Genomic DNA, 26515 nt, shown 5'->3' on the forward strand with positions numbered 1-26515 from the left:
TTCCGCTTCCGCTTCCGCTGCCGGGCCGCGGCGGCAGCGCCCCCTGCTGGGCGGCGGGCAGGGCAGGGCCGGATTTATTTTCATGACTGGATTTCCACATGGGAAAGCTCCGGGGTTCTCATTCTTTGGGTTTATTTCCTCTTGTTGAAGGTGACCTGTTAGACAACCGGATGGGTTCTCTGAGTTTGTACCTAAGTAAGGCAGCGAGGGGGACAAACCTTTAAAAAACGTCGAAGCTTTCAAAAATCCTGTTTGACTGTGGATCATGAAGCAAACAAACGTAACACCAAAACAAAGAGCCTCAAACCACTCAGCCGACTGCTTGCCAGCACTTCTGCTGCTGCTTTCTGGCCACTTTTATACCCCCATGCCCCTGTTTTGCATCAGTTTTTTTCAGACAGTCCCTGGAGTGCTTTGGCGAAGTTCTGATTTCCAGAATAAAACCCAGGCGCACGGCTGCTCGGTTGGCCCCAGGACAGCGTGTGCAGGAGGCTCTGCGTTGTGACGAGACGCACTGCAGCGAGCCTGGTCCTAGCCAAGTGTTGGACGGGAGCTGCGAGCCCCCGCCATGGCCCTCCTGGTGCCTGGCCGTGTCACCAGCCGTGTTCATCATCAGCGGGAGAGAAAGGCGCTGTGCTCAGCGCTGGTGTGCTCAGCGCTGGTGTGCTCAGCGGTGTGTGAACTCAGCGATCCCCAGCCGAAGCACAAAGCGGTGCGAGCCTGAAACCCGGAGCTCAGCAGGGCAAATTGGCAGCTTAGTGCTTACTGCACGGGGAGGGTGAGTCACGGGGTGCTGCAGCACTGTGAGAGCGCCCCGTGCTCCGCTCAGCAGAGAGGTGTGAAGCGAAGCCAGGAGGTGATAAGCCAAGACAAAGAGTTAACGACTTATGGTGAGAAATTGGTGTCTCTGCAGGTATTTTGGTGTTTTGGCACCCAGAGGACCGTCCTGTCTTTCCTTCCCCCTGGCGGCCTTTGCTAAAAAAAACCAGGTAGGTGATGACTGGCAGCTTCCGCAGGGGAAGCGTCCGTGGTTGCGGAGCTGTGTGCTCAGGAAGGTCAGATGGGTGATAAGCTGATAACAGGAGGAGAAGCTCACACAGCTGGTGGCAGGAGATGCACCGACAATGTCTGGTGCAACTGTGCAGCTGCGTACGCCGCTGCCCCAGGTAACTCGTCCTTGAGGTGGGTTGTGTGCAAGCTGCTGGCAGGGCCTCGTCCAGCGAGAGATGTAATGTGCACAGAACTTCTCACCACTAACAGCTCAATGACAGCAGTGAAGGAGATCCAAAGGTCTCACTTCATTTGGACCACAGTGACAAAAAATAACTGCTTGGGCTGGTTTGGTTAATTTGGTAGGGCATGAGTAAATTTAGAGAGGGCACTGAATTTCCAATAGTGAATTGCAAAGGTGTGTCTGTGCCTGCCTTGCCTGGAGAAACTGCCCGTATTGCATCGATTTCAGAGCTGGAGCAGCCCATTTTTGTAAGGAAACACTGAGTGCTGGGCTCCCTGCATTCAAAACCATCACGGACAAGCGGGAGGATAGGAAGGTCTGATGGCCATGGTGAATCAGCCTGAGAGGTCTGCATCAAAGAAAACCTTTAAAGTGAGACAGCCGATCTTTTCAGGCCTGGGTTTTGGTTCAGACCATCTCAACTTTCACTTCGGACTGAGAAGCATCACGATTACCGAACCCTTTGCATCACAGCGAAGTCCCATCTCATCTGGCATTTTTCTTTCCAGATGCTTTGGTCATTCAACCAAGAGAAAACCTCTCTGCAGTAATGAGCAGCCTGCACTTCTCTTGTGTCTCTTGCTCAAAGATTTGCTGGGCTTTATGTCACAGCAGCAGCACGTGGTGGGTCCACGCAGTGAGCTGGGGCTGCTCTGTTTTGTGGCATCTGGGCTCACCTGTCATCGAGTCCCACCAGTGTTTGGGGGTGGAGCTGTTGGGGATGTCAGGATCCAGCCTGGGGGCTCTACGGGCAGAGCCTGGAGTGCCTGGTGGAGAAAAGAAGCGTCCTTGGTGCTGGGCATGCCGTGCCTGCCTTCCACAGTACGGGACCCAGCATCTCTCACTCGTTTGAGGTAGTTACTGGGCACTTGGTGAATTAAACCTCGGGGCCAACTGAGGTGATTACCTGAAACGTCCTTGAATGGAAAGAAACATTTCAACCCTTATGGTAATGATTCTGTGGCAGAGTGGCTGGAAAGAAACCATAGCAACGATGTCACTTAGATAGTGAGAAAGGAAAACACAAACACATAGAAGTACTGACTTGAGTCAGGATCAGGACTCTCAGACAGCACTGTTGTCTTTCTGGAAATCACCGGGTAATTACAGGACTTTTTCTGTATGTAGAAGAAGCACGGTCATCAGCACGGCTGCGGCTGGCACCACGCTGTGTGGCCATTACCTGCAGTCAGTACAAATTTTGGCATCGTTTATTCCCTCCAGCTCAGTGCTATGAGACCCTCTCTGTTCCCGACAGGCCACAGATGCGCTGTTTTCCAGCTGACTCGCTGCCAGAGGGCAGAGGAGAGGACCCTGGAGCTGGGACTTGCCCAGTTTCCTTGCGTGAATCACTTCTCATCTTCCCATTTGTATTCTTTCTGCTGAATCAAGCCGCAGCCTCTTTATGAGAAGGTTTTCATCACTGGCATGGTCCCCACCCCCAGAGGGTTTTAGCTAGTTTGATTTTAATGGTAGTTGGAGTGCTCCTAGAAAGTTACGCCAGCCTCCTACACACAGACGTCCTGGTGCTGATGCTTCTACCAGGAATGGCTGAGGGTGCAGTGGTGGTTTTGTTTTTGTTTTGTTTTTTCCCCTTAGGTGCAGAACTGCTCACCTAGAAAGGAGACCTTGGGACTTACGCATTAGTTACCCCAGGTACGGTGATTGAAGGCTTCGTTATGGCAGCATGAAGGCTCTGCAAAAAGGCCTTGCACATGGGTTTCTGACCTCTGGATCATTTTTATTTTTTCTCTGATTGTTGCTGTTGGAGGTATCCTGAACGACTGTCTTAGGGTTAGAGAACCGAGTCCTGTCCTTACCTCCCTGTCACCGCTTCTCTCCCGGCACTGGATGGCTGTTAACGCACATCTCGGGGGGCTGTCGGGGGCTGTGATTGCCCAGTGACCGAGTGCCTTTAGAAACAAGCTGGCTCTGTCATTGCTCCCGTTCCTGCTGCAGCAGTGCCCAACTGGTCAGGCATCTGCCTCTGGGTTTAAGCATACACACTGAGAGGTGAAATCCACTGTTTGCTCTTCCCAAAGCTTGTGAGCTGTACAGAAAGTGTTTCGGTGAATAATGTGCGTGGGGGTGCTGGGCTCTTCCCTTCTGACACCTCTTGAAGAAAGCACAGCTTTCAGAGGGCCGGGTGATGCTTTTACCACTTCCTCTTCAAATGCTGCTCGTGTGGCACGCGCCTCAGTACCGTTTTTAATCCCTCTCCTGCTGATCTTCACTGCTGCACAGAGAGTTCCCGCGGATTTAACACAGGAGTCAGGGTTGCGTTTCAGGATTTTTGTAGGCAACCTTGTAACCTACAGGCATCTGCTAACTAACCCGCAGGCAGGCTTACTTCAAGATACCTTTGTGAACAGGTGCTTCTTACACGGACATACGGGAATAAAACAAGGCAGGGGTGGAGGAAGCAGTTCACGATTCCAGATTCTTCGGGGTGTGTTAACTTCACCCCGCGCTGGTGGCGGTGCCTGAATGCAGTGCCAGGCAGCCCATGGTGAACGCTGCCGGGCAGCTGGATGGGCCTAAAGGGCTGGAGACCTGCGTGCTGTGTCGGCAGCCCCTGTGGGGAAAGGGAGAGGTGGCGGAGCTCAGGGGCTGCTCCAGCGCGGGGTACAGCTTCGGGGCTGGCAGCCCGCATGGACAGGCAGAAAGTCGAGACCTGTCAGAATGCCTGCTGAGCTGGAGGAGCGGCATGCACAGCCGTGGTCCTCGTGGTAGGACACCCTGTGACAGCGCCTTTGGGTAAACAGGGTCACTCACCTCCCACCTTGCGGAGCCCAAGGCAGGTTTGGGCAATGCTCAGCCCATCTGCTGCTGAAGCTGCCTTCCCTAGAGGTGACGGCTCCCTGCCTGCGCTGAGGCAGCGCGGGAGTCCCTCTGCATAAATTACCATAAAGCAAACCCAGGCTTCAGTCCTGCGAGCAGAGGGGATGGCTGCATCACTGCAGCGCGTCTGCTGTGCCGCTGGCAGGACTTGCCTGTGTCTGTACGATGTTCCTCGTTAACGAGGAGAGCTGGTCTTGTGATGAGATCCCTCCAGCAGGAGCACCCCGGTCGCTGGGCGCGTGCCCCGTGGGGCAGCGAGCTGCAGCGCTCCCCTCCTGCGGTGTCCCAGCTCATGGGGCTGCGTCCCAGCTCGGCCAGTCCTGCCCGTGGCACATGGGGCGCTCCCGCAGCGTGGGCTGTGGGGCCGGGTCCTCGGCGTTATTCTCTGTCCCTCCCCTGATGCACAGCTTGACCACAGCTGCACGGTCTGCGGCGTCCCGCTGCCGCTCCTTTCTGCCGTTCTGCCTCTGTTCAGTGTTTTCATTGATGGGTTGGGTGATGGACCAGAGATAAGGCTTTGTTAGGTCTGCAGATAACACCAAGCTTGGAGGGGCACCAGGAGCACTGGAGGAGAGGGTGGGGATTTGAAATGATCTGAAAACGGGGATGCAATGGTGAGGGGCAGGTTGCTCTTCTGGAGCACAGCGGGAGGGGAGCACAGCGTGGGTCTCAGGCTGGGGGATGTGAAAGAAGGCAAAGCCCACACGGAGATGGACCGACACAGGGAACGACCTGCACGCAGGTGGCAGAGCCTGCCTGCTCCTCTGGGCGCCAGCAGGCCCCCAGCTGCTGCTAGGTCTGGGCATTGCACCTCCAAAAAAAGGGAGAGTACTCAGAGGGACAAAATAGCATCATCTAAAAGGCATGAATTCTAAGAGAATTTCACCCAAAATGTGACTGGAGATTCTTAAAAAAATGGGGAAGTGGTGCAAGGCAAAGACTGTTCCCCACGCTGCAAGCACCCCATGGCACACGGCGCTGCGTTTTCTGTTCGCACCCCGTGTTTGAGCAGTTCCAGAAGGGGACCGGTGCTACAGGGATATACAGCCTCTGTGTGAGACCACGAATGCCGAAGAGCATCTTCATAGCTTGCACCTGTGTCTTACTAATACCTTTCATGTGAATCTTTGTTTTCTTAACAGCTCATTTATTAGCAAGTAAATTGCAGCTTGCATATTAAAAGACCTGCCAAATGTCACCTGGGGGCCAGAATAGACTAATAGATTTATAAAGTCTCTCTCTCTCTCTTCTTTTCTTCAGAAAAATAAAATCTTACAAAGTCTTATGAAGCCCTTTATTTATTCTCCAGGATGGACTCTTATGAGATCCATAACACATCATAATATCAAACAATTCCTATGAACTTACCCGCCGTTAAACTCTCCGTGACCCTGCTCTGGCAGGACAGAGCGAGAAGCTGAGACGTCCTTGGCTTGGTGTAAGCACTGCTCTGCAGCAATTAAAACATCGGGGTGTTATCAGCACTCTTCCCATCCTCAGCCAAAACACAGCACCCTACCAGCTGCTAGGAGGAAAATGAACTCTGTCCCAGCCAAAACCCGGACACACCGGCTGAGTCTCCAGCTCAGCCCCTCTCTGCTTCTGTGTGCATGCTGCACTTTCTGCCGTTTGCTCCTCTTCCAAAGAGCAGCTCTGAGCTCCTGGGACTCGCCCTCGCACACAGCGAGCTGCGGGCAGTGCATGTGCCCCGTTTCTGTGCTGTGCTGACTCCCCTCGTCTAGGGAAAGACGTGAGCCCATACAGCGTGTATGCTGACTGCTGCACCTCTGTGCTGAATCATTTTTAAAAGATCTCAGAGCCATGGAAGCGCCATGCTGTTGGCTGCAAGGGGCCTCATCCCAAACCTACAGCCACCCTGTTTGATTTGGTGCAGAGTAGGTCAGAGCAGAAGCCCTGTGTGGTTGGTGCGGAGTTTTGGGGACCTTTAAAGCCCATTTGCAGTCGAGTGGCTGCAGCGCTCTGCGTGCTGCTCTATGGCCTGGCCCAAGTCTGCTGGTTATGAAACCAGTGACACTGCTGATTTTCTCAGGAAATAGCGCTCCCTCTGTTCTGGCCCGGGCCTGTGCTCATACAGCATATTCTCTATTAGGCTGCAGCAGGCTCTGATGCTGGTGTCAGCTCAATTTCCTCCTCTTAAGTGCATGCCAAGGACTAGCTGCCAAAGGCTGGCAAGGAAACAGCTCAGAAGAACCTAGACCAGGAATGAAAGAGGACATGGGAAGGATACCAAGGCTTAAAGAAATAAGATAATGCAGCCATCGGGATGGTGACTGGGGAAGAAGTGCATCTCCCAGCACCGTTTCCCTTAGCCTTGCAGAAGAGAAAGGAACTGTTAATGCTAGGCACAACTTTTTCTGCACGTATTCGATGGTTCCTTGACTATTTCTGGGCTATCTGCACATCTGTGTGGGGGAAAACAAACAACAACACCAAAACCACTAAAATCCCAGACAAAACCTCTGTGAAAACACCCAGTTCCACGGGTCCTTTTAAGTGAACAAAGACCAGGCTCAGGGTTGGTGATGCCGCGTGATGGCTGCAGGAGGGCAGTGGGGCTGCTCACGGGGTGGCGAGGATGCGCTAAGCACCTGCAGAGCTGGGATCCGTGCTGCCTGCACACAGCTTGCTCAGAGAGCAAAAACACCGGTGCTGTGGAGCAGCTGCCCCATAGCACGGGGCCGTGTCCTTGCTGACAGGAGGTGTGATTTTGCAGAGTGCTGAGCCCTGCGGTGCTGCAACATCCTGGAGCAGAAGGCACCGCTCGCTCCTGAGCTCCCTGCAGGTAGCCAGGGCTGCTCCATATTTCCCAGCAGTGGAATTAATTTAAACATCCACAATATGGATTTAAATAATAGCAAATGGATACGCCACAGTCACTATAAAACAGATTTTTCTTAGTGATTAGGCGGATGGTAGGGAGGAAATATATCACAATAATTGGCACATGAGAAGTGAGTGCCAAATCGGTGCCAACACAAGTTTGTGCAGCTTTTTCTCTGGAAAGCAGTCCTGGCTATACTTAGCACATGCTGGGACTTTCCTGATCTGGGCTAGGATGACAGCCTCGTATGAGCCTCATCGAATGGCACCACCGAGGACCGACCCCTTCTGCGCCCCGGGGCTGCAGCGTGCGCCGCTCCTGGGGGCGATGCAGCTCGCTGCAGGTGACTGCGGGGACAGGCCTGGGCTGACAAACAGGAGCTCAGTTTCTCTGCCCACCTTCGTGTTTCACAGAACTGCAAAAGAAGCACAGTCAGTCGACACATGATGAGTTTAAAAAAAGGGAGAAAAGAAACCAAACATCAGGGTGTAACTGAGCAACAGCGGGGCTGCTATTTCTGACGGGAGGCTTTGAGCCGTCCTGACCCAGTCCCACGCACTTGCAGCATCCCCAGCAAACGCAGCGTGTCCTCTCTGCAGGGTTCAGCTCCCCAACCAGAATAACCTGCTCAAATAAAATTGGTTTGGGGCTATTGCTGTAAGTCCTCTCCATGTCTCAGGGCTGTGAGAGCTTCCTCAGCCCATCGATGGACTATCTGTCGGGTGACACTTGCCTTCACGCTGGAGCCCACCACACCGGGCCTGCCCCTAGCTGCAGTGGGGCAGGATGCTGGGGTTAACTGGGCTGTGTTGGAAGCGGGGCACCCCGGGGACACCTGGGCTTTGCAGTCCTGCCGCAGTGCCATCAGCAGAGGCTGTGACCGAGTGGTGCGGGAACACCAGCAGCGCCTGACGTAGTTTCTCCGTGTGGGGCGAGGGCCTGGCTTTTCTTCAGCCAAACACAGTGCTTGGGGTTGTGAGAGCTTATTGGCTTCTCAAGGGCCCTCCCAAAAATGTGCCTGAAGCTGACCCAAGGCCAGCTGGAGTCAGCGGGAGGTGATCTGTGGACTTCCATGGCTTTGGATCCAGCCTCCAGCGATGCCCTGAAGCGCGTTGTCTCTGCAGGACTGCCCTGCTGCTGCCTGTGAAGGCACCGAGGCACGGCACGGTGCTGGCTGCGCATCCAGCTGCTGCCCGAGCCTTTGCCCAGAACCTCTCCGTGTTTTCCAATCCAGTTTAGCAGCTGCTGGCTCAGGAACAGGAGCTGGAGGAGAATCAGAGGGGTTCTCCGGGGCTCACACAGATCTGGTTTGGGGATGATCAATCCGCAGCTGCCGTTGATCAAGCAATGTAATTACCGCTGCCCAGCCTCCGTTACTCACCGTGTTTCCTTTGTGCTTCTCCACTGGTTCTGGGGGAGTTCCACCTCTCCCGCAGCTTGCTCCTGCTGCCTTCCCTTGTCAGAGCAGCAGCTTCAGCTCTAGGTAACTGGGAAGGGAGCCCATGGTTGGGCAGCACTGAGGAGGGATGGGAACACCACCAAGGGCTGCACCGGCCCTTGCCCAGCCCTCGCTCAGACGCCCCAGAGCAGCCTGCGGAGCTGCTCACGCACGGGTGGCTCGGTGCTGCCTGGTGGGGCTGTGCCACCCCCGAGCAGCCGCATCCCTCGCCACGGGGCAGAGTGTGCCTGCAAGCCCCCCGGGCACCCCAAGGGTTCCAGGTTCCGCTAACCTCGAGATTTCTGCAAACACCCCACTGCACAAAGGCACCTCCGGCACCGCGCTGCCTGCCATGAGCACGAGGAGCGAGTGCAGGCGGACACGGGCACCCCCGTGGTGTGCTGCCCGGTGCCGCAGGGAGTATGCCGGGAGCTGGGGCAGAGCCTCGTGGCACTGCTGGTGGCAGCACGTGTGTGTGTCCCAGCCCGGAGTGGCGCTCATCGGCATGAAGACATGGACATTGCCCATTTTGAGCTCTTTCTTCACTGCACTTTTCTTTCTCATGTTTTCCTCTTTGCGAAGGCTTTTCATTGTCCTAAGCAGCACAGCAAATTTTAACAGGAAGAGAGTCTCCTCTGCCAGGTGAGATTTAGCTTGGATGGGTAAGTGAGATCCTCTGTGATCAACCTTTCTCCGAGAAGAGATTAAAAACAAAAAAAAAAAGAAAGAAAAGGGCAAAAGCCCTGACCGCTTTCCTTCCCCTCCTTTCGCACATTTGGAGCGCTGTGTGGCTGAGCCATGAAAGGGAGGAAGGGCTTCCTCGTCAGGCGTGTTTTACTGAGAAGGGGTGCTTCAAAAAAAACCCAAAGCTTTCCACTCTCATTTCAGGAAATGACACTGTCGTGCTGGAATTTACAATGAAGCTGTGAATGTAGCTGGAGCCCTGGGCTTCGCCGGGAGAAGGCCCCTTTGGCTGGCTGTATTCAGCTCTAATGAGAGCGCCGAATTCTCCCTGAAAGCCGTGCTTTCCATTTGGCCCCTTGCTCCATCAATTGCTGTCACCCTGAACAGAAGGCCCTGCGTGCCGCTTCCCCTCACCGTGCGCCTTGCGGCGCCGCGCTCCGCAGAGGACAGCCCGGCCTCCTGGGGCGCAGCTCTGGGCTCACAATAGCGCTTTGTTGGCCAGAACACTGACCTCGCAGTTTCCCAGGCTTTCCCTTTCTCCTCTCCCGCTGGAAGCCCCCAGCGATGCGGAGCAGCGTGGCTGGGCACTGAACAAAGGGGTGAAGGCTCAGGGAGCCCTGAGCACCGGGGCCCGGCTGTGGGTGCCTGCGGGGCTGCTGTGGGGCCGTGGGGCTGCTGCCGGCCAGGCCTCCAGCCACGGCCATCCCCGCAGCGCTGCCCAGGGTGGCTGGCGAAGCTGGAGCGAGGGGTGATGGGGTGGTTAGAAAAAAAGACAAACGTAGGGCAGCCCCTGTTTCTGTGCACTGCTGGCAGTGCTGCCAAGCACAGTGCTGCGCTGTGCTCCCAGCGGGTTCGGGTGCAGGGAGCAGGAGCGTGGCACCGCGCAGCCCCACCAGCTGCAGGGGGCTGCTCCCGCTGGAGGGGCGCTGGGGGCAGCCTCACCCCGTGGCTGCGGGGGGCACAGGGCTGCGGGGGGCTGTGCTATATGTTATGGATCCCAAGGCGCTTCAAAATACAATAGTAAGTTTGCATTCCAGATGGAAAGATAGAGGTGATGTGGGACTAAATGAATTGCAGTCAATAAACAGCAGTGACCCAGCTGGCAGAAAGCAAGTCAGTGCCCCACAGCCGCTGACACGTGAGAGCATCTCTTTGGCTGCAGCCGGCCTCTGAGGCAAACCATTTTGAGAGGTCTGCTGGCAGAATGAGCCCAGGAGCTGCTGCCGTCTGCCTTCCCCTGCCTTGCTTTCATGAGCTACCATGCTGGCTGCATCAGCCAGAAAGAAAGTGGTAGGAAAAGCTGTTTCTTATTTATAGGATGCATAGTCACAGGCAGCCCTAATCTGCAAGGTGCAGAGCCAGTGGTGATGTAAATGGATCAAGGAATAGCTGCATCTTGCGTGTGCTGAAAACGGGCTCAGTGCTACAAAAGCAAATTGCTATCGTACAACCTGCAGAAAGCAGCTGGAAACACGGCTCTTTGTATGATAGGCTTAATGTCTGCGGGATCTGGCCTTGTATCTGTAGTCATTGATACTGCTAAATTTGATTGATTGTTCATAAACAGTAATTCAGGGATGATAAAAAGACATTGTTAAAAGAGCAGCAAGCTCCTCCTCTCCTGCAAGTTCTTTTTTTGGTCTGTTGCTACAGCAACTCTGTACTAAGAACAAAGATGACAGCAAGATATTAAATTTTGCAGCAACTCAATTGACTCTTGATTTGCCTTCTTTTTTGCCTTCAGTAACTGAATCCTACTCCACTAATTGTGTTAGATTGCAGATAGAAATTGTGCCTTCCTGTGGCAAGAATTCCTCTGTTGCCTTTTCTTCCTTCCCCTTAGAAACCAATTAAACTGAATTAACTTATTTAAATCCAGTGGGTGATTAGAAATGCTAGATTTCTCGGATTTGTTTCTTTTACATGTGGCCATCACGTATTTCAAGCCACAACTCCTATTCTTTACCCAAACCTCCAAAGCCTTACTGTTCTGTACGGAGGGACAAGCAGCTCCTGGCACGCCTGTTTTTGTCAAAGCGCAGCTCACGCCGGTGGCACAGATCACAGCCGTATACTCAAAATTGCTGTAACGGAGCTCATCTGACTTTGTGAATGTTAAAATCGCCTTTAAAAGAATAGCGCGTTTTTGTTCCAGTTCCCTACCCCCCAGTCTCAGTTTCTTTTAGGGCAGACCCTGAGAAGGTCGTTCCCTGTGTGTTCCTGGGTTCGCTCCTGCCCGTGTGAAATCGCCAAATCCTGGTACGAGGCAGTCTGCAGGGGAACTGCTGTCTGCAGAACCCCAGCCCTCAGCTGTCTGAGGCCAAACACCTTAAATGTAACAGGTTTACTTAACTATTAATTAGGTAAATGATTAATAACCATATAGCTCTGGCATCCTCAGATTCGTCGTGCTGTGCAGAGCAGTGGCTGGCGCAGGCAGAGGTCTGTGCCACTGAACATGTGGGGTTAGCACGAGAATAGATGTAAGGAAGCAGAGCAGTAGAATGAACCAGAAACAAGGTTCCTCTGTCTTTTCCTTGAAAGTTGTTGTGCAAAAGCACTTAGTTGTAGGGTTAAATAGTACAGGGAAAGGACTCCAACCTGTCCTATGTGCAGGACCTAAATAGCCTTGCGGATTTCAAGTGCACACCTTGGATATTAATTTGCAAATGACTGCTGGACAGACGATGCCCTTCCTAGAGAGGCCGAGGCAAGCAATGCTCTCATCTTTCACTGGGCCACCTCTGAGCATGCCGCCAGGGAGGGGTGCTGGGCTTGTTCCGAACGCTCCCACGCGAGGGGAGCAGATCTTCGGGCACCTCTCGCTGCCGCCTGTCCCCTCTGCGCTCCGTGCGCCTGCTCCCTGAGGAATAAACTCTGCGAGGCCAGCAGAATCTGCAGAGCGCAGCAGAGAAACGAGGTGCAGCTTTGACCACACGGTCTCTGTAATCTCCCTGAGGAAATGCGAGGTAACAGATCTGCAGGAAACTGTTAGCAAGAGACCTTTCACAACGGCTTAAGCAACATGCAAGGCAACTTTGGCCTTGTAGAGTTACGCCAAATTCTGCGTACAGCCTGACTCAAATACCTCTTACAGGAGAATTGTAGCTACTGGGAAGAATTGCTCTTGGCAAGTTGTTTATCATAACACCTCACGCTTTTAGTCACAAATAAATATTCTTAATTTCTTAGTGGTTTGAATTATTGAGCAGTGCAATGCTAAATTCTACTGTTACTACAAAGGCTTAAAAATGGTAACGGTGAAAAGCACGGGTACACAGACTGGCTCATTTTGGAGCTCTGGTTTGCTTCTCTGGATATTAACGTTTTTGAAGATGCCACACTCATGTATTTGAAGATATCCTTCTACTTCTGATGGAACTGTTGGAAGCCCAAAGGAAAAACGAAACAAAACAAAAACAAAATCAAGCTTCTGGGATGCTTTACCTGAAGAACATACTGGCTCCCAACTTACAACCTCCTCCACAAGCTGTTTGGAAAGCACAGAAGCCCTGCTTAGGGTCCCTAGTATAAACAGGCTTGTTACCAATGCACATTAGTGAAGGTAAAATGCAAATCATCTGGAGAAGAGATGGTGCAGGCTGCTTGCAGTGCTCTGCTGCAAGAAGTCTTGCTTGGTGCTGTCCACAGAAGGGTTCCCGGTGCTGTGTAGGCTCGCGGCTGTCGCAGGGCACAGAACTCCAGCACAGGCCGACCTCTGATGGGACCCCCAGCCCTGTTAGCGTGGCTTGTGCTGAGTGTTGTGCTCAGGACAGCTCGTGGGTCTGTGCTGGAGCAGCTGTAAGAAAGGCCATAGATGGAAATGGCAGCAATTGGCTTCTGGTTCCTGTTTTGTTTTGTTCCCCCCTCATCTGAGCATCTCAAATGGCTGCAGAATGTCTAACGCCTTGCAGCCTCCCGGAGTTTTCAGGTGGAGAACCTAAGGCCTGTAGGAATCGGGATTTTCTGCTTTTTTTTTCTTTTGTACGCAGTTATTTTGGGTGCAAAGGCAGGATACATCCATACAGCTACGTCAGTGCCAAGCTGTGATGGCACTTTACTACACCGATAAGAAAGGGCACGGGGGGAGGACTGGTTCTCTTGTTAACACGACAAGATAACAGAACTTTGCTGGCAGAAAACAGTACATAAGATTCTCAAAACCAAAGGTGATGTCGTGTGGTGCAAACAGCTCCCATGCTGCCTGCCTCCAACTGGTTTATTTTTACACCGGGAAATTTATACGGAATTTTTTCCAGTGCTATTGCCCTGCAGATACACGCGGAGCAGAGAACTGCCAGGGCTGGATTCTGGTTCCCTACTCGACATTTTGTAGATTTTGTTCCACAGAGGTTCCCACTGACACCGTGAGGGCAGCCTGGGCTGCTCTCAAGCACAGGAGCCCAAGGACGAGCCCCAGCTCCTAACCTGGAAGAGCTGTGGCTGCCAAGCTGGGGCCCACGGCAGCCTTCCAGACAGGTCACGAAGGGTCCTGCAGCACATGGGAGGTGGGGGCCGGCCCCTGCCCAAGCTGCCCCACACTGGGGGCGAGGCCATGGCAGCGCGTTCTGCTTCACGGACACCTCAGAGGGCAGGGAGAGCAGGGAAGCCGTGGGGCGACGCAGCGCGGCCGCCACACTCTGGGGCAGAGAGCTGGCAGCAAGGAGCAGCTGTTGGTGTGTGCACAGCACCGGGAGGGCTTCACAGACTCGTTTCTGTCTGATCTGTGTCAGCGCAGGCGTGGCGTGCCCGGCCCGCAGCAGCCTCCTCACGGCCAGCACGGCAGGGCCTTGTCCCGGGGGCAGCCATGGCCTGCGGGCTGAGGCCGCCATGCATGCGGGGAGCGCCTCGCCAAGCACTCGCAGTCCGGAGCTGGAAACAAAGAGTGCAAGGCAGCTTCTGCCTCAGGAATTTTCCTTAAATTAGGAATTGCTTTAAGCCAACATTACCTCTGCTTCCTGAGCACACACAAGGCTACTGCCCTGGAAATAATCTGCATTAGCCCTACTGGAGTGGCCACGTTGCCATAGTTACCGGTGGTTTCTCTGTACCTCCAGCTTGAAGTATTTACTGTGATTAAAGCCCATCCCATTCTGCCTCTAAAAATTGTGCTGAAAGTGTCACAAAGTGGATTATAATCTAACCCTTCCTTTCAGAAAGCTGTTGTAAGGCTTCCATGAACAGCCTCAGGCTGATGTGTGGCAGGGATCACTGACCGCTGGCTGGATTGTCTGTCCTCAGACATTGCTGCTGCTTTATCTTTAGCGATATTTGAATATCAGAAATTCCTGACTAACCTAATTTCAGCTTCGCTTTTTTCCTTGCACCTTTGTGTTGCAGATTACCTAGATGGAAGATGTTTTAGGTCCTCAGTACGGCCATAAGCTTGAACTAACCCGGCCAGAAAACTAGAATCTGCCCGGTGGCACAGCTGGGCGGTGGGAAACGTTGCTGCTTACTCCTGGTAACTGTGTGTGCTGCAGGGAAAAGCAACTGCCACAGGGATGGGTGTTTAGGAACGGCCCAGCCTTCCCTTTCTGCCCAACCAACCCCCCCCACAGCCCCGCACAGCCCCCGGGGGGCGGGGTCTCAGGGCCGGGAGGGGCGGGGCCAAGCGCAAGGCCCCGCCCCCTTCGGCTCCCCCCGCCCTGCCGCTGAGGGCGGGGCCGGCAGGCGGGGAGGGGCGTGTCCGCCCCGCCCCCTCCATAGCCCCGCCCCCAGCCCCGCCCCTCTCCGGGCCGGCGGCGCCGCTGCGGGCAGCGGGCAGGGGCCGGGGCCGGGGCCGGGCAGGGGCCGCGGGGGGGCCGCAAGATGTCCTCGCAGGGCAGGTTCAAGAAGGACAAGGAGATCATCGCCGACTACGAGGCGCAAGTCAAGGGTGAGCGGCGCCGCCACGGCCGGCTTTGTGTGCGGGGCGGGCACCGGGAACGGCACCGGGAACGGGAACGGGAACGGGGCTGGGGCTGGGGCTGGGGGCTGGGGGCTGCAGCCGGCGGCGCGCTCCCGCCCGGTCCCGTCCCGCCCCCGGCAGGTGCCCGTGGGGGTGGCGGGGCCGCGGCTCGGTGCTGCCGGTGCTCCCGGTGCATCCCCGCCGCCCCCCGGCCCGCCCCGCCCCGCCCTGCTCGGGGGGATGGCGGCAGCGGGGCCGCACCGCGAGGCCCCCGCGCCCCGAGCCGGAGCCCACGGCGAGCCCCGCGCCGCAGCCGCTGTGTGGCGGGCGGTGGCCGTGCCCCGTGCCCCGTGCCCCGTGCCCGCAGCCCCCCGGAGCCCCGCGGCTCCCTTCGGGCCGGTCGCTCCACAAAGGCACGCGGGCACTGCTCTGTGAAGCCTCTGCTTGAGACCGAATTAATGACAATCGGGACGGGGCTGTTCTGAAAATCGCCCTGTGTGTGTGTGTGCAAGCCCCGCTCCGGTTTGTCTGGAGGTCACTGAGCACGCAGGATCCGGAGCTGTGTTTGGCGATGCCTGCTCTGGGCTCTGCACACCCTGCGCTGGGGCCGCAGCTGCACAAATCCTGCAGCGCCGTGCCAGATGGAAGGGGCTTGGGGAAGGGGCTGGCTGCTGGGTTGGTGCCATTGTTTACTTCCCTGCGTCTCAGGCTTTTGTGGCTGGCTTTGAGGAATGATGGAACAGTCACAACACGCGCTGCTCGGCGCCAATTACCTTTCTGCTTGTGTATAATTTGGGCAAATTGGTGTTATTGCACCCTGCAGTTAAGCAGATGAAATATTCCTGTAGGCTGCGGTGCCGCTCCGTGCTGGGGGAGGGGAGGGGAGGGGATGGGGGTCGCCGCCACCCCCCGCACAGCCCCACCGGGCACGGGGCGCTTCCCGCTGCAGCGGGACGGGGCCTGGTGTGCGCCGAGAAGTCTCTGCAGACACCACTGATGGTTTTTGTCTCGGCGTTTGTAGCTGGGATACTCATTTGCCGTGATCGCTCTTGGCCTGACATCTGTCGCGGCCTCATGGTTTCCATATGGCAGATCACTGATGCTGTAAGCGTGCCTTATTGCACCGCGGCCATCGCATTTTGGGCCGCTTCTCTGGGCAGCCGTAACGCGGGCAGGCTGCTGGAGGGGTCGTACTCATTGTGTCGGTGCTGTCTGTGACTGATCGCATCTCCAGAAGCATCCACGGCGGAGGGCACCCGCTCTGCGTTTCCAGCTGGGTAGCTGTGCTGGAGGAGGCAGGCAGAGCTGGGCAGGAACACAGAGCAGGGCACCTCTGTCGGGGTGCTGCAGGGCCCGAGGAGCAGGTTCTCTTGCAGGGCCATGTGCTGTGAGCATGGCACGGCTGCCGGCTGCCGGCGGTGTCGGTGGGGCTGGCGCAGGGCTGCTGGGCCTCCAGCATCACGGTGCCCTGCGTCGCTGCCCTTCTCCTGGCTCTGCCTGGGGATTCCCCGTGGGTCACCCCGCTGTCCCGGCTGCCCTGTTTGGTTGCCCGGGGGCTTAGTCCCTGTTCTGCTCTTACCTAACCCGTAGTGCCCTGGTGAAGAGCTGTGGACACCCAAATCTCCTGAGAACGTCAAAAAAGGAAAAGAAATGGGGGAGGGGGAGGAGTGAGAGTGAAGGAGGCCAGCGGAAACAAGATGTTGGCACAGAACAACTGACAGATGAAGATGATAAAAGCTGAAGACTTGAGGAAGTGGTGTCTTGTGCTGGGGGTCGGGGCTGGGATCCCGGCACGGCGCTGCTCCCCGTGGCACGGCCGGGCGAAAGGCAGGGGGAAAGCTGGAAAACCCCAGCCATGAACCGCAGGGAGCGTGTCTGCGTGGGTGCAGGTGAAAGCAGTTCATGGTGCTGCAGCCTTTAAAAGGTGTCAGAGAAACGGCTGTGTCCTGGCAGCACGCCCTGCAGGGCACTCTGCAAGGTGTCACCAGCGTGCGGGGACCTCACGGGGCTGTAACCACCCTGCAGTGCCTGAAGCGCCTAAAAACTGGGCTCTGCAGCTAAAGACCTGACAGGCAGCTAGGCATAACATGGAAAAAAAATATAGATGTTTAATGTAGATATCTCTATATATTGCTTAGACTGATTTTTCGGGAAGTTCTGCTGAAAGCCTTCCTGCCCGGGCTGGTGAAGAGCAGAGCAAAGGCCCCAGGCGGGCAGAGCACGTCGATAAGAGCGTGGAGCCGAGCCCTGCCCCGACCTCCTGCGCTCCAGGGCGCTGCGGGGCCGGTGAGAATCGATGAGTCCACAGTTTGTGTGGGGAGCGCGATTGGCGTAAGTGGAATTTAACTGGTGAATAATCGTCGTGCGCAGGGGTGATTTATCAGCCATGATGACTCTGTATCTGCTTTCCCTCTCTGGAGAATCCTATCTGCTTTCCTCACGGCGGGAGGGAGTCATCCTGAAAGTGCTCAGGGCAGATAAGGGCGCGGGGTGTGTGTGCGTGTGCCTACCCGGGCACGGCTGCGTGTGGCACGGGGCGAGGCACGGCGCCCGAGGCTTTGGGCTGCTGCCTCTTCGTTTTGGGAGTGGAAATACCCAGTCCTTGCTGCCCGTGGGGCTGCTGCAGGCTGCCCATCCTGTTGGGTCTCTGTAGCGGGTGCCATCTGTCCATGCATGGGGACCTGACTCTGCTCCCTGCCGCCAGGCACAGCCCCGCGGTGCACTCCCTCCTGCCCCTTGGGTCCCTGCTGTCCTGCTGCTGCTCTGCGTCCTGCTCCAGCTCTCAGATGAGAGGGCTGGCAGCAGGTGCTTGTGTGACGAGACAAGACAGAAGGTACTTGTATGAAGGGCACCTTTTAGGAGGCGGGTTTTCTTATTTGTCTGTCTTGGATTCATGGACAGGAATGGTTGCATTAAAAATAAATGCGAATAAAGCTGTGGCCACATATTTACAGCCACCACCTTGAAGCTGCTTGTGGAGTGTTGAGTACAGGAGATCCTCAGACGCGTGCTTTCAGACATACAATTTTAATTGGTCTATCTGGGCAGAGTGATAAACAAATGTCGTTTCTTCCTCATTACTGTCAAATGCATGATTTGTTGCTTTAAATACAGCAAAACGAACCAGTCTTAATTGCGTAGATGGAACCAGCTATGGTAGAGCATAATAAATCTTGCAGAAAATGGAGCATCCTGTTGAATGTCTCTTAAATTTCGTACTGCCTCCCGAAGCTATTTCTTTAACCCCAGCAGAATTCGGGTCGTTGTGTGATCTGTTGGGTTATGTGGGCAGGAGGGCCGCTGTGATTCAGTAGCATCTCGTTCTGTGCGTCGGGCAGGTGCAGAGCATCCGTGGTGATCCTCCAGGCTGCAGGCTTCAAATGCTGCATCTGGCTGCAAAGTGGTGAAGAGTTTCTTGTACGTTAAGGACTCAGTTGTTTGAGTTGGGAATAGATCTAGCGTCTTGATGGATTTAGCATGCAAAAATATTAAAAAGGTTTATGAATCTGGGGCCAAAGAGAACCAAAGTGGTTTTTTTTCTTTTTTTTTCCCCATTTTCATAGGAGAACTGCAGGTTAGGTTAATTTATCATTGCTCATTAGCTTCATTGTGTTTTTCTATTGCAGCAGCCGCATCCTTTCTTTTTTGTCTATTCTCATTTCCTGCCTAATGGCCTCTTTCCATTTTGCTCAGAGAATTTTGGGAAAACTTCCATACCAGACTGTTTTCTGGGATTATGGCTTGCTTAGGTGGAAAGCGTGGCTGTGCTTGGAGGAGGCATCGAGGCTTGAAACTCGGCAGCCCAGATAACACGGCAGCTCTGTGCAAAGAGGGGTGAGTTCCACCCTCTGGACTGTCCCGTACATAACTGCTGGACATTCGTGGAGCCTCGCTTGTGGAGCCACCTGCAACAGACAGGAACGAGATCCAATTCACTAGAGCCAGCCCCTGGGCTTCAGAATACCCCTCAGTGGTGCTCCTCGTTCAGCTGGCTGCGGTGCAGGTCTGCCCGTTGTTACCGGCCATTTACCTTTGTGTTTCCTCGCTGGGGTCCGGTGGGGTGGTGCTGCCAGATGGATTTTACACGGGACCCCCACCCGCCGGGGCTGGGAAGGCCACGTCTGGAGGAGAGCAGAGGCGATCATCTGTGCAATTCGTAATAAAGATGAATTGGTGGTCTCTGATGGAAACAAATGGGATCCATCGGAGATGTTTCCGGCTATGCTAACCTCCAGTGTGCAGCGGCAGAGGCTGTGGCGGTGCAGCTGAAGGCAGGCTCCTGCCAGAGGCTGCAGCCGGCAGCGCTGTGCCTCTGCCTTGCCCACAGGCGGGGGGCTTGGGCCTCGTCTGTGCTCTGTGGTGTGGTCTGACCCGTCGCAGCAGGGCAGGAGTGGTGTTAGCAGCAGGACTGCTGGGGGCCTCCGAGGGGCTCTGGGGGCAGGTGGGGCTGTGGGGTGAGGCTGGGTGCTGCCCCCACAGCCCTGCAGGCTGCGCTCCCTTCAGCCTCCATGTCACTGACTTTCTTCTGAAGCATGGGAAAAGTGAAATCCAGCCGTGCTCGGAACCACGCTGTGGTGCAGAGAGCTCCCTTGGGCTTTATCCTGTTAGGAGGCCTGCTTTATGTCCTTGAGCCCCTGCCTCGGGCTCAGGGCCTTGTGGGGAGCCGGGGTGGGCGCACACACGCCTGGAGCACCCTCGGCAGCTCCTGTGGGGTGAGCGTGTCCTTGGGAAGGCGTCTGCACCGCGAGCCTCCGCCCCGGCGCTGCCTCTGCTCGGAGCCGTGCTCCAGCAGAAAGCGAGGCTGTTCCGAGCTCGTCAACCCAGTCATTTTCTGTTTTAGCAGCTGATGGGTGTCTGGGTGCAGTGGGTGTTACTTAGCAGCCTGCCCTTCTTGTGGTGGTAATGGAAACCTTGCTGCCCTTCCTCGTGGCCTGCAGCTAGTCCTGCTTCCAGGCGAGTTTCACGGGCTGTAACTGCAGCACCGAGTGTGCTCCGGGCACTTACAGCACCCGTAAGCCTCTGCAGGGGCTGTGTCTGCATTTCTGTGTGCATGGGTTCAGCCTCTGTTGGGAGCAGGGCTTACTCCCATTCTGCTGGCCCACTGAAAGTGGGGAAAAAACCCAACCCTTAGAGCTTTTCCCTTTTTGTTGCCTGGCTTTGGCCTTGTGTCAGTAGCTGTTCTGCAGCCTACCCCCCGCAGCAGCAGCAATCGCTCTCTGAAATGCGTGCACCGACCTCAGAGGTGTTCGTGGTCCTGATGTCGTCAGCGGCTGCACTGGGCGGCAGCGGGGTGGGCACTGCTCTCCTCCAGCACATGCAGTGTCACCTCCCCTCCTCACAACCTGGATGGCAATTTGATCCTCAACGTTCATTTAATCCCAGAAGGCTTTTGCTGTGCTGCCAGCAAAGCTTCCTCTCTAACGAAGATGAGTGTTTCTTACTAACAAGCATTGTGCTGCTTGCCCCACCTCTGTGTATTTTATTGGTGTGTATCATAGCAGCAAGGGAGGACATAGAAACGAATAAACAGCACGAGCCCACGCAATGACAGTGGTAATAATAGTTTATGCCTATCATTGATGACCTCCTTCGGGTTTCCAGGCTTCTCCCAGTGCGCCTGCTTTGTGCCTGCAGTTGCTGGATGCACTTTAAGCCGTTCACATCTCCAAGAGCCTGGCTCGTGAGCTGTTCTCTGGAAAACTGGCCCGAGCTGACTTATTTTGATGTCCCTTTTCTCACCTCTGGAAGGCAGCTGCAGTGGTTTGGGAGAGGCAGCTCCGAGCAGCGTGTTGCAACATGGTTTTAGGAGAGGAAGCGGAGCATCGAAGTCAAATTGCTGGGGCAATCACAGGGTGGTAGCATTACTCCCCAGGCTGGGATGGAGGTGGTGTGATCAGAGGGGTGTGCTTCTGGGTGCCACAGTGCTGTGAGGTTGTGTGTGATGGCCAGCGCTCAGCACCTTGGGTTTGGAGTTCGTGTGAAGAATGGCACCAGCAGCACTGCGTCCCTCACGTGCCCAGCCGGGGAATATACAGCCTCGTTATTTATCCCAGCATTGTCGTTACTCAACGAGCAGGCAGCTGTGAGGATCCCGTCCATGGCAGGGAGGGAGTTTTAAATCACCCTCTTTGTTTTAAATCATGCACTTTCTGTTAAATCATCCTCTTTATTTTAAGTCTTAGCCTTTGTTTTAAAAACAAAGATACGTAAAGAGGTGTAGTGTTACAACTCCAACGTGGAAATTGATGCTTCTGTGGCCGTGCTTTCTGGAGGGCTGGTCCCCAGCTTTAGCTCTGTGGGCGCTGCCTCGTCAGAGGGGAGCAGCAGCTGCAGGGCAGCTTTGCCCGTGCGTGCAGGTGCTGGTGCTGGCGGGTTTGTTGGGATGTGGCTGTGCAGTGGTGTCTGTCCTGACGTGAATTCCACGGTTCGGGAGCCCCTGCTACGGGAGAGGTGAGGAGGCTCAGGGATCTGGGAGCTGGGAGAAGGGCATGGCTGTGGGATTCTTTTGCTTAAGCATCTTGTGCTGCGGTGCTGGCTCAAACCAACGTGCCACCCGAACTGGTGGTCGCTAGCGACAGAAGAGTTCCTGTGAACTTTACTGATGGCCTCCGAGTGCTGAAGCCGTGCTGACGTGCAGGGGAGGCGCTCCCTGACAACACCAGTGCTGCAGGCTGCTGGTCTGGGCGCTGGAAAGTTTAGGAAAATTGCACAGCCTCTGAGTCCAACAGCCCCAGGGAAGCATTTGCATTAGTGTCTGTTACTCTTCTTTCCTTCGGAGCTAAAGAATCGCTTTGAAGAGGGAGCGAAGAAAAAAAGGTTTTACTCTTTTACCTAGGCCTCTGGGAGGATCTGCCGTGTGTGCAGGGATTGCAGTCAGTGTGCACCTTGCTGCTTGAAGAGGCTCAGTAACACCCTGCTCTGTCTCGTAGGCAGTCCGACTGCAGGCGTTCTAATGGCAAGTGTCAGAGCTTCTGTGCGCTCCCCATCACTACAGCTCCTTGCTTGTGTCTTCGTTGGACAGACACAGAGGAGAGGGGGTTGCTCCTACGAAGAATCTCGTTGATTTTTAGGTTTGTTCCAGTGCCCCTGCCTCTGAGCATCAGGGCCTGTGCACAAAACAAATGTCAAAGAGGGGATGTGGCTGCCTGGATGGCCACGAACACTGCTGCTCCTGGGACTGCTCAGGGCTGCAGCTCTTTAGGGCAAGGATTTTATTGGGGAAGCTCTTGGTTTGGTCATTATCTAGACAGCAAAGCTGGCGGGAGTGATGAGGTGAGAGAGTCAGTGTTGTTTTACTGTCCGGTAAGATTAAACGCTTGAAAAGAAAGTGGAACACAAAGCCATGTACATGCACTGGAGTCCCCGCTTTCTGCTTCTCTTTCTTCAAGGACATTTAGCTCTGGTGCTATAATTTAATCACTGATGTTAGAGAACAACTTGTAACAGGGTGAGAACCGAGGGTGAAGCTGGTGGTGCTGCGGGTTCACGCCGGAGCTGCAGCGTGATCGCACGGTGGCTGTGGAGCAGGGTCGGGTGGGGACCCCTGCTCTGCCCTGGCCCGGGGTGCTCAGACCGCTTGGCCTCAGGGGCGGAGGACGCGCTGATAGCTGGGGACACATCAGGCCCCCCAGGAAAGCATTACTGCAGGCAGCCGTTTCTGCCCCTGTGCCCTTGGGAGGCTGTGCTATCTCCTCCGGGGCACAGCGTACGGGTGGGCACGTCCCGCTCTTGCCAAGGGCTGTTTGGGAGGGACTCGGCTGCTGCTGAGCACAGCTCCTCCCGGAGGGCTTGGGGTGAGGCCCCCCGGAGGGGTTAGATGCCTCCGTCAGTGCTGGCACGTGCTGCTCCGTGCCCTTGGTGGTGTGCCAGCATCCTTGCTGGCAGGAGGAGGCAGGCCGTGTACACTGCGAGGCTTGGAAAAAGTCACAGTGAATCCTTCTCCTTGCTGCTTGTACCATGGCCACTGAAATGTCGGCCCCGGCCTCCACAAAGCAAGAGGGGAGGCTGGCAGGGGTCCCCTGGGTGCTCCTCCTGCTGTGGTGGAAAGCCTCGCTGGCTGCCACAGGGAGCAGTGCTCCAGGGGCAGCGTGCAGGAGTGCCGATCTCTCGCTGGGAGATTGTCGGTGTTGCTGCTCAGCAGGGTTAAAATCAGCCGAGTGTAGGCTGGAGCATTGTGATGTGGTTTTGCACCACGGCCCAATGATTGTTTCTTTTTGGAGACGGGCACATTTTTAAAGGGCTGAGTACTTTTGCAGTCGATATTATGTACAGTTAAGCATGCTGAAGTCAGCACAATCAAACATCATGCTCCAGGGCTGAGTGTGATTGCTGGAGAGATCAGGAAACAATTTCTGCTCCCGTGTAGAGCATTACACAACTGGCTGGATACGTTATAGCTTCCCCTGCAGCATCGGAGTGCTGCTCCGAGAGAGGCCGCTGGATCAAATAACACCGGCGTCTCTGTAAATACCCATGGATTTGTTTCCAAATTCGTGAGAGCACCAAAGGCTTGGTTCCCCTGCTTCAAGAAGCAGGGGGAGTGCTGCGTTCAGCAGCTCCAGGCGGCAGCGCGGGGCGGCAGGAGCAGGAGCCGGCTCCTTGAGCCTTGTGTCCGAGGGATGGAGGCTGCTCGGGTGCCAGCAGGTTGTTTCCATCAGACGTTTCCTCTGTGTTGCCCCGGCAGCTGGGTGCTGTGTGTGCTGTGTGATCTGCCTTCAGCCTGCTGCTGGGCTGCTGGTGAGGTCCCACAGCCCCGGGCTGCTGGCGGTGGTAGGGCTCCCGGCGCCCCGCTGCCCTCCTCGCCGAGCTGAGCGCTCCCCAGCCACTGCTTCCTGCTGCCGAGCCAGGGGCAGGGACGGCTCCTCGGCTCCGCCACCCCGGGGACCTGTCCCCAGCCGCGTGCTCCGGCTTTGCTGCAGCCTGGGCTTAGACCCGGCACGGGTGGGGAGGCGTGAGTCCTGTGGCTGTTGTGCTGACACCCCGGTAACTGGGGACAGCCAGCCTTGCTCTGCTGGAAACCAGAGCGCTTCACACCTCAGGGCAGCCGGAGGGCGTTTTGTGGCTGGGGCTGTGTGCATCCGCCAGAGACACGGGGAAGGGGGTGCTCGCGTTGGCTTTCTGCAGCACGTGGCTGCCAAGCGTGCTGTGCAGGTGGCAGCACCTCCCGTGTGCCCGGGGAAGCTGGGGCTGTTGTCAGCCCAGTCTCACGTCTCTGTTTGGGAACTCTGAAATGGCCGTAGCAGGGTTAAATAACTCTTATAGAATTGTTATATAGAAACTCTGCAAGGCCAACTTTTTACTGTGCTGCATTTTCCTTAAACCACTCTTTATTTTACTTTGCACTGCATGCAGCCCATGCTTTGCAGGGACTTTATATTGCCCGTTCTTTTTACTACTAGAGTGAATGGAACTTCTACTGCTGGAATAAATGGAACTGGGAATTATAACAGAGATTCCACGTGTATTTTGGGGTAGCTGAGGATAAACCCGAGGAGGTATGGTAAAAACTGAAGAAAAATAGAATAGCAGCGTTGAAGCCTTTTTAACTTAGAGCACACCAAGTGAATTGGGAATCACAGTCTCAGCAGCAGGTTCTTACAAAGCCTATTCATTTCTTTCAACACTCTTTACATGATGGCATTCCAAGTGATTCATCTTTTAAAAGCAGTTTTTCCTGTGCAGCGCTTCTCTGCTCTTGACCTACTCTTGCTAAAATCTCTAAAGAGACAATAAGCAAACATGCTGTAAGTGAGGATGTCATATTTATAAACCCCTGGAAGTGAAACCATAACAAAGAAAGTATTTACGCAGCCATTGTTCTTGTGGGCTGGCAGCTCGAGGTACTCTGCTTCATCTGGTCAGATCAAAACTAAGGGCGAGGAGAAGAAAAACACCCGCACCTTGATTGCTGCTCCTATCACACGGCAGGTTCCCGTCCATCTCGGGCTGTGCTGTTGATGTGGTTCCCTGCATTGCTGCAGAAAGGGGCACGCAGATGTGTCACTGCCTCGCAGGTGCTTCTGGATGCAGCGAGCTGACTCCGTGGCAGGCGGGAGAGGACCGTACGCAGACGGCTTGCCTCTCCTGAGGGCTGGGGGCAGGAGACAGTTTTGCAGGTCACAAAAGCAGAGAAGAACTTCTTTAGGAATAAACTTTCATTGGGAATTTTAAAAAAATGTTCAAGAGGCCTTGTTGGGGATTACTCCACACAAACTCATAGATAGGAGTGCGTGGCTGCTGTTCTGGAGCACCCGGAGAACGAGGTTAGTGATGCCGGCTCTTTGGAAGAGAGGTTTCCCGAAGGGGGTAGGTCGTGCTTTGAGGCTTTAAGGCGTTGTATTGATGATGAGGCACGCCAGCAGCACTGGTTCCTTGGGTGAAAGGTGATGAAATAGGGCTGTTTTCTCAGCCACAGCGAGCTCTTGTGGAGGTCGTCCAGTTGCTCTGGAGCCTCCTCAGCTTTGGCCTTGCCATAAAACTCATTCAGACGCTGGCTGGGGGAGCTCTGCGCTCTTTAATTGTTGTTTGTCGTCGTGGGAATTGCTTGTTCTAAAACCAATTACAACCTGACAAAACTGATCTGTCTTATTTACAAATACATCCATCTGGTCGCGGGCTGCCTGTGAGCGCTGCCAGGACAGTGCGGGGTAACAGCGGGCTGCCGAGCTGCTGGAGGGGGCGCTGCCACCGCCCCGAGCCGCACCGTGGCCTGTGTGCGTGGGGGTTGTGGGGTAGGGGGAGTTAATTTCTAAACTGATAATAAATTCCGTGTGAAATGAATGTGGAGAGAACCTAGAGTGCTGGAGCTCATCGTCAGCTGGTGTGTGTGATATGGCCGGGGCCGCTGATGCTGAAGGCGGCTCCTGGCTCCTCTGGGTGCCGGTACCGGGCACGGGGCCCCTGTGCAGAGCTGCGGGCCCCGGGGCAGCGTGTGCTGAGGGCTGGCCGGGCTCCGCTCCGTGCTGAGGGCCGCTCGCTGCTGCTGGAGCCAGGCTGCCTGCGTGGGACACGCTCCATTTGCGCCTTGTTTTCCAGAAACATGCTCGGTGATCGACGTAGGGCCGCAGTCCTGCCTGCAGGCTGCAGCCTCCTGACGGGCTTCGAGCAGGGCATGGGCAAGGGAAGCAGGCAGAAGTGTGAGGAGTGAGACTCCTGTGTCTGTGTGTGTCTGTCTGTGTGTGTCTGTCTGTGTGTGTCTGTCTGTGTGTGTCTGTCTGTGTGTCTGTCTGTGTTCCTGGAAATCAATTTTGCAAAGGCTCAAAAAAAGGAAAGAAGCGGATGACTGGTGTCAGGAAGTTGGAACTTAAAAACCATCCCCACTGGTAGCCAGCACAGTTTCCGGCTATTTCATTTTTTCCATGCATGTTTGGTTACAGCTGCAGAGAGAGGCGAGGCGCTACGAACCCCCCTGGTCTCACCTCCAGCCAGCCCCCAGCTGGGCACGGCGAAGCTCAGAGGCGTTTGCTGCCCACGGAGGGCAGGAAGCAGGCTGATGGATGCAAACACGTGTGGCAGGAGGGGAAGAGGGAAGAGTTGCCCCCTAAATTAAGTACTTACAATTAGCATGATGAGGTTGGAGGTTAGTTA

At 55.3% G+C, this 26515-nt stretch overlaps 1 protein-coding gene across 3 annotated transcripts in view; it reads left to right on the top strand.

Moving 5' to 3' along the window:
- Positions 1–14746: 14746 nt before the first annotated feature.
- The window catches only part of SRGAP3 (SLIT-ROBO Rho GTPase activating protein 3), a 93256-nt gene continuing 81487 nt past the window's right edge, over positions 14747–26515 (top strand). For 2 of the 3 annotated variants that reach the window (XM_027467398.3, XM_072044614.1), the window contains exon 1: positions 14748–14917. In XM_027467398.3, coding sequence (XP_027323199.1) covers positions 14851–14917 — 67 coding nt within the window. In that variant the 5' untranslated portion in view covers positions 14748–14850. Of the gene's footprint in view, positions 14918–26515 lie in introns of all 3 variants that reach the window. The other variant, XM_072044613.1, reaches the window with a different exon arrangement.

Source organism: Anas platyrhynchos, chromosome 13, assembly GCF_047663525.1.
Source record: "Anas platyrhynchos isolate ZD024472 breed Pekin duck chromosome 13, IASCAAS_PekinDuck_T2T, whole genome shotgun sequence".
Classification (NCBI taxonomy): Eukaryota; Metazoa; Chordata; class Aves; order Anseriformes; family Anatidae; genus Anas; species Anas platyrhynchos.